The 11562-nt window shown below is 31.4% G+C and overlaps 1 protein-coding gene across 1 annotated transcript; it reads right to left on the minus strand.

The window, feature by feature from the left end:
- Window positions 1-2573: 2573 nt before the first annotated feature.
- LOC114390906 (cytochrome P450 71D8-like) lies at window positions 2574-4993 on the minus strand. Its single transcript, XM_028351836.1, has 2 exons — window positions 4045-4993; window positions 2574-3287 (listed from the first exon to the last, which is right to left on the minus strand). Exons 1-2 carry the CDS (start codon window positions 4942-4944, stop codon window positions 2676-2678), a joined length of 1512 nt encoding a protein of 503 aa, XP_028207637.1. The 5' UTR covers window positions 4945-4993; the 3' UTR covers window positions 2574-2675.
- Window positions 4994-11562: the final 6569 nt, after the last annotated feature.

The raw sequence follows: 11562 nt of genomic DNA on the forward strand, positions 1-11562 counted from the left end.
ACGTGGTGCTCAAATTTCACGACGATCCAACGGTGAACGAGTCCGAGATCGTCGTTTTTCTGAGACAGATTAGGTGGCCTGCGGGAAAAAAAAAAGGGTTTTGGGAGAAGAGAGAAGAAACAACATTGTGAGGTAGAGGAGGCTGAGGAGACAGTCTGAAAACTGACCTAGCATGTTGTTATTTATAGCTAGGGGCATTTACGACCTATTTTTTACTCTATTTATTTATTTATTATTTTATAAAAACAAACTTTATTTTATTCTCTATCAAACAAATAAATAAAATACCCTTTTTATTTTCTCTCAAATCATTATTTTAATTAATAATTATATCTCCTTATTTATTTATTTATAAAATCTCGTCATTTATTTTAAACTCTATTTATTTATAAATAACAATCCTTTTTAATCTAGTTTACGAAAATTGGGATGTTACATCTAAGGCCACTTGCTAACACTGTGGATCCATCTACAGAAATCATGGTTCATTCTGTGTTATAGTGCAAACAGAATAACACATTACTAAAAATCATGCAACATTACTTATTACTACCCAGAAAAAATAAAATAGGTCAAATGAAGTATACAAGTTAGTGTTACCTTGATCAAGAGAACCCAGCAACACACACATGTTAGCAGAGCCTGTAGAATTGCAAACAAAAACCTTTTGTTAATTATCCGATGCCACTCTCAATTCGGGTCAAACCACTCACAAGGAAACTTAGCATAAACGAATTTGACCTACGTACCTCGCGGAGAAAGCTTTGACCTTTGAGCAGCGACGAGTGTTTCAGCACCCTAGTAGCAACAGTGTATGTAGGGTTTTCTTCGACCCAGGACAATGTGGGTTCTGTGGGGTTCCAGCGACGACAATATGGGTTTTCCGGCACTGTAGGGGGTTTTGTGGGTTCCAGCGAGGACAATGTGGGTTTTCCGGCAGTGTAGGGGGTTCTGTGGCTTCGACCGACGACAATGTGGGTGTCGAGGGAGCGGTTTCCGACAGATTTAAGGCGGGAGGAGAAAAAGGAGCGATTTCAGGCAGGAGGATGACAAAGAGAAGAGGGAGGGCAAGGTTTTCCAGCACGCGGCTTATGAAATCTCAATTTTTTTTTAACTTATAAACATAACAACATCGATTTTTAATGGATAACCGATGTTAACTGAATATAGTTAACATCGGTTTTTACAAAACCGATGTTAACATCAAATACATTACATCGGTTTTTTAACAAACCAATGTTAAAATCAACTCCTTAACATCGGCTTCCTCAAAACCGATGTTAACTCTATGAACTTAACATCGGTTTTGCCCAAACCGATGTTACCATATTCATCTTAACATCATGTTAACATCGGTTTTTCTAAAACCGATGTTAAGTAACTCCATTTAATTACAAAAATGTCACTGCGCTTTCGTTAACATCGGTTTTAGCTATAACCGATGTTAATTGGACGATGTAGAAAACTTTTTTTTTAGTAGTGTCTATCTATCTATCTATCTATATCTCTCTCTCTCCCTCTATATATATATAGATGATGCTTATATCTACATATTATCATATACTTTTATGTATAAGTTATCTATATTTATAATTTCAAAAAATAAATAGTGCCTAAATCAAACATCTATAACTATATGATACCTATACCAACAATTTATCATATGTTTGTAGGTATATGAAGTTTATACCCAAACTTTTAATGACTATCACTAAAAAGTGTCCCTATGTTTTTCGTGGCTAGCTTCCTATACAACAAACAACCTACAATCAAAATCCCATGCATGCACCTTCTTCGGTTATAGCAAAACCCAAAGTGCCTATCTTTGTTATGATCTACAATCCGGTAAAGTCCATATACATCTAGACTTATTTTTGTTGAAAATATTTTCCCATTCTCCACAAAACCAAACTCTTCACCATCCGAAACAGCACCCCTTCAAAATTCAAATTTAATTCCACAACCTTTATCTACTACTCACCAACCAACTTCCTTATCCAATACAATTGCCGAAACAAACAGAAACAACATATCCAATCCACCCACAAATCCTGAAATTACCTCACCAACACAAACTCACTCTTAATTTAAACTCAAACTCCAATACAACCTTGCCCACGTCTCCCTCCAAATCCCCCCCATCTAGTACTTGCAACTTGGACACCTCGCTCCTCACAGAAGTTCTGGTTTCCACTTCCACTCATTCCATGGTAACAAGGTCCAAAAATGCTATTGTTAAACGCAAGCAGGTTGACTCGCTCATATTCTTGGCCCCTGAACCTAGTTAACCATCTTGCCTCTCGAAGGCTCTCAAACACCAAGAGTGGAAATCTGCCATGTCTGAATAGTTCAATGCCTTCATTGCTACTAGCACATGGACTCTCGTCCCAAAGCAAGAACACTCCAACATCACTGGGAACAAGTGGGTTTATTGAATAAAAAGGAACACCGATGGCGCAGTCACTCGCTTCTAAGCACGTTTGATAGCCAAAGGCTTCCATCAACGCCCTAGTATCGACTATCACAATACTTTCAATATTTAATTCTTATAATATCAACAAGATGTGTATGCATTGAGAAATAAGAAAAACGTATAATTATAAAATAAAAATCCAGGAATAATAACAAGTGTTTTATTCTCTTAACAGGTAAACATGGATATGTCTATCATGTACTCAATGATCAGATACAAGGGGAACCAAATGCAATTCATTTTTCCTCCCAATAGCTAGTCCGAAGTGTTCATCCATATTCATTTCCTCAGGTTTCATCTTGTTTGGGAGTTCCCAGTTGAAGTGATAGAGTAATAGAGCTAGTGGAAGCATAATGCTAGCTAAACCCAATGTCATGCCTGGGCATATTCTTCTTCCTCCCCCAAAAGGGAGATAGTTAAAGTTATTCCCTTTGAAATCGATAGAACTATCCTCGAACCTTTCTGGGACAAACCTCTCGGCATCAGTCCAATATTTGGGATCTTTACAAATTGCATATGCATTTACCATGACTTTTGTTTTGGTAGGTATTTCATAGCCATCAATGATGGTTGGTTGAGAACATTCTCTAGGGAGTAATAAAGGAGTAGGTGGGTGTACCCTAAATGTCTCTTTGATCACCAACTTTAAATAAGTAAGTTGCTCTAGATCACTTTCATGAATTATTTCCTTTTCTCTAAAAGTTTGTCTCAATTCAGCTTGTGCTTTCTCCCTTACTCTTGGATTTCGCATCATTTCTGCCATAGCCCACTCTAGTGTTGATGCTGAAGTATCGGTTCCAGCAGCAAATATGTCCTAGTAAAAAAATAAAATATTTTTATATGAAGTTTGGTAAAATGAAAGGAGAAATTATATGTATATAACAAAATTGGACAACTTTTTGAATAGAAAAGGAGATAAGAAGAAAAAGGAGAAAAATATATGATAAAGTAATTAATACAAATGAGAGGATTAAAGAGATTAATGCTATAAAAATAGATGTTAGTGTGAAAAAAAACATGCTTTAAAAACTGGAATATCAGTGTCGGAAAGAAACGGAACATGACAAGTGGTGAGTGACAACTGCAAGGCCTAAAACAAATTTCCTTTTTAAATAAACACTTAATTATCAATTTCAGTTGTTAGAATATATTTTGTATTTCTATTTTTATTAGCAAAAATATAGTTTTAATTATATTAATTCCTCAACTGAGAACTTTGGAAGAAGATCGTATAATATTGTAGATCTTCATTTATTTTAAGGAAATATAAATAAAAGAGAATTATATTTGACTAAAAATACTTTTCAAAAAAGTGTATATGAAAATTTATAGACTTGCATGTAACTATTGTTTTTATTGAAAAATAGTTTTTAAAAATTAAAATTATTCAAATCTTATTTTATATTAACTATGTTAAAAGATAATTGAATGATTTTGTTTGTCATTATATATATTCATATTAAAATTTTGGAAATAATTAATTATAGAACTTTGATTTATAATTTTGTAGTTGATAAAAAAACTTAATATTTGAAAATTTATTCTAAATTAATCTTTAAAGCTCAACTTACCAATATCAAAGCTTTGATGTTGTTAGTTGTCATTTCAATGTCCATAGTGTCATCTTGTTGGATTTTGAGAAGAAGATCAATAAAATCTTGGTCCTCTACTTCGGCTCCATCTTCTTTTGCAATTTTCTTCTTTTCTTGATGCTCTCTTATGATGTTTTCTAAGACCTTGTCCACCTGCTTGTGTAACTTCTTCAATTTGGCCATCTTTCCAGTTATGAAATATAAAAATGGAATTGAAGGAAACACGTCAGCAAGGTCAAATCCTCCCCCGGATTCTACGATTTTTCGGATCAAAGACACAACAAACTCATCTTGCTCCTTGTATATGCCACCAAATGCTACCCTGGAAATAGAGGCACATATCAATGAGAAAATTTGACTGGTGAGATTGATTGGGGAACCTGCTGCTTCGCGAATGGAGTTGATAAACTTTGCTGCCTCGTCTTCTCTTATGGAAGCAAAAGACTGAACTCTTTTGGCGCTCAGAAGCTCCGTGGCACACATTTTCCTCATTTGTCTCCAGTGATCACCATATGGAGCAAAAGCAATGCCCAATCCCCCATAGGATATCATTTGACCAAAAACAAGATGGGGTCTCTGAAGAAAAGAAACATCATGTGTTTTCACTATTTCCTTGGCCATCTTTGGGGAGGATGCAACCACTGCTGAAATTTCACCAAGTTGGAGGTGCATGAGGGGTCCATATTTTTTGGCAAGATCTCTGAGAGCATGGTGTGGAAGTGAACCTGCTTCTGCTAGTTGATGTAGATTCCCTATGATGGGTAGTTTCTTTGGTCCTGGTGGGAGTTTGTGAGAGACGACACTACTTTTGTAACATTTTGCAAGCCAATGCAATAGAAAGAACAAGGCAATAACCAAGAAGTAGGTTTGAGCTTCCATGGTTTTCTAGTCTTTAGAGTTAGCTCTCTCAAGTACTGAGTACCGTATCCAGAAGCTCTCAAGTATGTTTGTATTGTTTGCCTAGGGATGGTTCCTATTTATAGAATCTTGAATCTGCACAGTCAACAATTTATTTATTTGTGTATGGCAGATGTATTTTTCCGGCGTTGAACGACATGTTTTCAATTGTTGATGACTGTTGAATAATATAGATTGCCGTTTAATTGTTAGTTATTTTCAACGAACATTTATGAGAGAAAAAAAAAGTATTGACAATATAAAAAATTTATAAGGTCATTTATTATAGGATAAATTTATTGACTTTGATAATTAGTTAAAAGTCATACAGAAACTAAGTTTTAATTAGTTAACAATATAAAATCTTTTATACTGTATAACTAAGTTAAATGAATTTGTAGCTAACTATGACAAACATGTAATAGAGATCTAATAATAGATTTACTATGTTCATTCTTTTAACAAAATAAGAAACACAAATTAAAACTCAAACTATAAAAGAATTAAACTAAAAGTTAATATATTAATAAAGAATATAAATATATGGATGTTTGAATCTAAAATAATAATACTTTTTGTTGATACGAAAAGATAGGGATAGAGCTACAACATTTTCTTTGAAGGGTCAAATACAAATTTAAATTACTATTCTAAAATTAATATATTAAATTTAACCAACAACTAAAAAAATCATAATAAGTAACTATATACCACAAATAAAATTTATATAAATTAAACAAAAGATATAAGACTATAGTACTGCAACAAAAGAAATAGATTTAGTTTTTAAATTCATAATAGCAATTCTAATGATACGAAGTCAACATTATATTTAGATGTCATGTTTAAAGTTTAAAACATATAATTGACGTTCAATTTTTAAAGTAAAAATTAATTTTTAATTTGGTAATAATAAGAAAATTGCATTTTCTACTTCAAACAATGAAATGTATATTTTTTTATTTTGTTAAGGAACATTTAGAAAAACATTACTAGAGGCCTTAAAAATTATTGAACATGATAGTTGTATATTTTTTGGGGAGGTGTATCCATCTTTAGTGGTGAAAGAGATAAAAGAAGAGAGAAAAAATAATCAGATCTAATAGAAGATGTCATGAGAAAAAAAGATAGACATAGAAAGCAAAAAAAAAAAATAGAGAAAAATTTGTAAAAAAATTATATAAAATCATTATTAAAGATGATATATACAGTAGTATATATTTTTTTTTGGAGATGACCTTAAATATACTCGTGCGTTTATAATATTATTTGAGGTGTTTGATAATGATTTTTTTTTTCCACTGGGAAGGTATATGATAATGATAACATTATTAAATGGAATGAAAAATTTGACATGTCTTTTTGAGATTTATAAAAATTGGGTTATTCGTTTAATATAACAGAAAATATCATTTTAATTAAATTATGCATCTATTATTAATGCAAAAATATTTATATTTTGAATATTTGTATATTTCGTAATATTTATACAGGATTTTTATTATTATTTTGTTCTATTTATATTTTATAACTATTATATATTTTTTAATATTTATTGTTATTTTATTATAAAATTATTACTATTAATTTATAACTATTACAGCTCAATTGGTGCAGTAATAGTAAATATTCTCGTCATGCATTATTTGGTATCGCAAGAACCTTGACTTGGAAGCTATAATTACGTTGCAGACTAAGTCAAAACAGAAATAGTCGTTGCACTATGATCGGGGTTGCAGACTAATTCAAAATAGATATTGTACGTTGCACAGCTCTGATTGCGGTTGCACACCAGCCAAGTCAATGTAGAAATTGCCATCTTCAATCCAATAAGAGAAAACTTAAAAAAAAAATCTCACTTTGATAAATAAAATTCATGGTATGCTTATTTATAATAACACTTATAAAAAAATAATAGTAATTATTCAGAATTAGAAAATATATATATATATATTTGATAGAAAATCTTTAGTAACTATATTTTTTTAATCTAATCAGTAAATTTTTTTAAAAAAGAGTATCAAACTTAAGTTTTGAAACACTTATTTTATTTTCAGAACATGAACAAATTAAAATTAACTATGAAGAAGAAAAAAAACAAATAATAAAAATATTATTTGATGCAAATTAGAACTATGAAGAAAATAAACTAGAGAAATTCTAGTGGCACCTACTCTCTTTCAAAGATTACTTTTTATATGATATGATTGGTTAGAGTTTATTAAAAATTATTAATTTTAGTATGTTAATTTTGATTTTCATTTAATATAAATTAGTAGAGTGAATTATTAACTGAGAAATAAAATCTATAAAAATGTTGATCTCTAAAAAATTAAAATCAATCATATAAAGAGTCTTAGAAAGAATTTTTTTTTCAATATGTTTAATTCTTTGAACTTAATAACTTCCATTTTACTTTCATGTGACGGATAATCCTGTATAATGTAAAATAAAAGAGATAAATATGTTACTCTCTTTTTTTCTCAAAAAAAACAGATAAATGAACATTGAAAAGGTCAAATACATATATACATGGAGAGAAATTATTAAAGAAGTCAAATACTGTCCAACCTGATACTTTATTAAAAAATGTTAATGACATTCTATCTGAGACTCTTCTATAAAAGATGATCAAGTATTTTCATGAGGTGACGTGTTCAATAATTCCTTCGGCAATCACAAACTATAAATTACAGAATTTGGTTCGAGCATCTACGACTCTTTCTTCAAACTTACTGAAGTGCATTGAGGGTTTTTTTCCCTAGTGTTTTTTTATCGTTATGTTAGTCGTCAGAGAAGTATCATTAGGTCCTATGCCAACCCTCTAACATGCATGCAGTTTATATCTTCAAGCTTTCATTAGGCACTCTCTTATTGAATGGTGTGCCACAATAACATCAACATCGATTTGATGATTGCATGCTCCCTTTTCTGATCTTATAGGCACGTTACAGGGACGAAATCATTATTTAAATATTTAAGTGCCCAAAGATTTTGATTTTAAGAGCAAAATAAAATAAAAAAAATACTGAATCATGTGGAGTTTATTGAACTTCATATGCCCGAGTAGAGTGTCATGCATGTTAATTTAAACTGAATCAAACTAAACTGTACCTTTCACATTAGTAATGTAATTAGTAAGACTAGAAGCATCTTAATGAGGTGGCAGAATTTAATTAATTATTTAGAAACATCCTAATGAGGTGGCAGAATTTAATTAATTATTTGATTTCAATATTTTTCATACTAATTTCTTCTCCTTTATCCCTTAGAGTCAGGGCCGATCCTCAGCCTCATTTTTGGAGGTGCGACCACATCTGGTCCATAAATTAAAGGGGCCCGAAAAAATTTAAAAAATATATATAGTCATTTAGTAATTTTTCTATGTTAGTTTATCTTTATATTGAAATTATTATTTTATTCTATATCTCTATTTTACTCAAAGATGTGGAGCTTATTGAACTTCATATGCCCGATCAGAGTGTCATACATGTTAATTTAAACTCAATCAAAGTGTATATTTCACATTAGTAATGCAATTAGTAAGACTAGAAACATCTTAATGAGGTGGCAGAATTTAATTAATTAATTAATTAATTATTTGTTGTAAATATTTTTCATCCTAAATTTCTTCTCCTTTATCACTTGGAGGCAGGGCCGATCATGAGCCTCATTTGGAGCTGAGACCACATCGGGTATAAATTAAAGGGGCCTGAATTTTTATTTTTATTTTTATAAAAAAACATAGTCATTTAGTAATAATTTTTCTGTTAGTTTATCTTTATATTGAAATTATTATTTTATTTTATATCTCTATTTTATTCAAAGATGTGGAGCTTATTGAACTTCACTTGCCCGACTAGAGTGTCATGCATGTTAATTTAAACTGAATGAACCTGTATCTTTCACATTAGTAATGGAATTAGTAAGACTAGAAACATCTTAATGAGGTGGCAGAATTTAATTAATTATTTAGAAACATCCTAATGAGGTGGCAGAATTTAATTAATTATTTGATTTCAATATTTTTCATCCTAATTTCTTCTCCTTTATCCCTTAGAGTCAGGGCCGATCCGATCCTTAGTCTCATTTGGAGGTGGGAGTTGCTACGTGCACCCAGCAAAATTGCTAGGGCACCCAACAAAATTATTGGGACACCCAACAAACAGTGAATGGGCAATTATGCCTCTACGAGAAGGTTATTTTCGGAAGACCTTTTTTTCCGGAAAACTTCCGAAAGACCCTTTTCCGAAAAATTTCCAGAAGACACTTCTTCCGGAAGAAGAAGGTGGACTTCTGGATGAACTCCAGAAAACGTTCCGGAAGAAGTGTCTTCTGAAAGTTTTCCGAAAAAAGGGTCTTCCGAAATATTTCATTCTTCTTCCGGAAGAAGGTTGTTCCGGAAATTTTTTTTTGGTTTTTTTTTAAAATGTTATATTTTCCTAATTATTTGATTTTAATAAATAAATTAAGTTATAAAATAAATAATATTATTATACATAAATTATTATTAGTGAACATAATTATGACTAATATTTGAAATTCCTTTTTTACGCGCACGTAAATGTAAATAATAATTTGTCTGACAATTTAGTATAATTTAAATCATAAAAATTAATTAATTCGTATATTTTATAAAAAAATAATTATAATTTGTATTACAAAACTTAATATAGAATGAAAAAATAATTATAATTTTATAGCAACGTGAAGTAAAATAAATTTCATTTTATAATAATAACTAAAAATAAAATAATATTTAATGTATATGTAATGACAATTTTGTCCCTGGTTGTTTTCTTTAAATTTAGTGCGCTTTCACCTTCATCCCCATCTTCTTGCTATTGTTATCCTTTTCCGTAAAAAAGCTTTTCTGGTGGTCCCGTGAAGTAGAAGTTCTGTAACAAGCGATTTGGTGGTCCCGTGAAGCAGATGTTCTGTGTTTGAAGTTGTTTTAGTCGTTGCTGTTCGTATTTCGTCGGAGGTACGCATTTATCGGTTTTTCTATGCGTTTTCTGGGTAGTTGTTTAGAGAAGATGAACAGTAAAAAACTATTTCCGAAATAACTTTTTACTGCAGAAGGAAGTAGTTCCGGAATGAAAATGTTGAATTTCTGGAAGAACTTCTTCTGGAAGTTACTATGCTCAATTCCGGAAGAAGTGGTTCCGGAAGTGTCTTTCGGAACAACTTCTTCCGGAATTGAGAATAGCAACTTCGAGAAGAAGTTCTTCCGGAAGTAGACATAGTAACTTTCGAAAGAACTTCTTCCAGAAGTTACTATTCTCAATTCCGAAAGAAGTTGTTCCGTAAGACACTTCCGGAACCACTTCTTCCGGAATTGAGCATAGTAACTTCCGGAAGAAGTTCTTCCGGAAATTCAGTTTATTAACAAATTTTTTTAATTCTGCTTTAATATATATATATATATATATATATATATATATATATATATATATATATATATATATATATAAATATTATCATTTATAATATCTGTATTGTGGATATAATTGGTTTAATTAGGTATAATGATTTTGGTATAATATTAAATGATTTAGGTAACATAATTGTATTTTGCTGTAGTAAAAAAATGTTTTATTAGTTGTTAATATGTTTGTTAGTTAATATGTAGTCAATTTGTGGATGTGGTTATATCATAATTTGAATATACTTGTGTATGATGCATATGTCCTGTTAATATGTTTGTTAGTTAATATATAGTAAATTTTTTGATGTGGTTATATGATAATTTGAATGTACTTGTGTATGATGCATATGTCCTTAAGATGGACGAAGATCAATGGAGGTATGACTATGCAATGTCACAAGAAGTTCATATGAATTATGATTATGATAATGAAGAAGAATGTGGGGTGAATGAACCACATGTCGATTGTTCAAATGCTTTTAATACGTCTCAGGTAATCATAGATAATTTGAGTCACTTGGTTGAATTGATGTTTTGTAAAAAAATTAATATGTTTGGGTTGCGTTGTAGGTATTCGGTACTCGAGATGATGTTTTGCAATGGGCTTGAACAGTTGCCCATGAAAATGGATTTGTTGCAGTGATTATGAGGTCTGACACAGATACCGGTAGCAGAGGAAGAAGTTCATTTGTCTTAATTGGGTGTGAAAGGAGTGGTACGTACAAGTGTAGGAATAAAGAATTCGTTAGAAAAGACACTGGGAGTAGGAAATGTAGTTGTCCCTTCAGGCTTCGTGGGAAACCAGTGCATGGAGGGGAAGGTTGGATGGTGAAGTTGATCTGTGGGATTCACAATCATGAATTGGCCAAGTCCTTAGTTGGACATCCATACGTTGGGCGATTGACTAAGGATGAAAAGAAAATTATTTTTGATATGACAAAGTCGATGGTGAAACCAAAAAACATCTTGCTAACGTTGAAGGAACACAATGCCAACAGTTGCACCACGACAAAGCAAATTTACAATGCAAGAAGTGCATATCGTTCTTGAATAAGAGGAGCTGATACCGAAATGCAGCATCTGATGAAGCTTCTCGAACGTGATCAATACATTCATTGGCATAGATTGAAGGATAAAGTTGTGGTGCGTGATCTATTTTGGTGTCACCCAGA

This window comes from Glycine soja, chromosome 2 (genome assembly GCF_004193775.1).
Source record: "Glycine soja cultivar W05 chromosome 2, ASM419377v2, whole genome shotgun sequence".
NCBI lineage: Eukaryota > Viridiplantae > Streptophyta > Magnoliopsida > Fabales > Fabaceae > Glycine > Glycine soja.

Coding starts and splice junctions, on each gene's coding strand:
- LOC114390906 (XM_028351836.1), bottom strand. CDS start 4,944: ATGGAAGCTCAAACCTACTTCTTGGTTATTGCCTTGTTCTTTCTATTG. Junction 3,288..4,044: donor ACATCAAAGCTTTGATATTG/GTAAGTTGAGCT, acceptor TTTTTTTACTAG/GACATATTTGCTGCTGGAAC.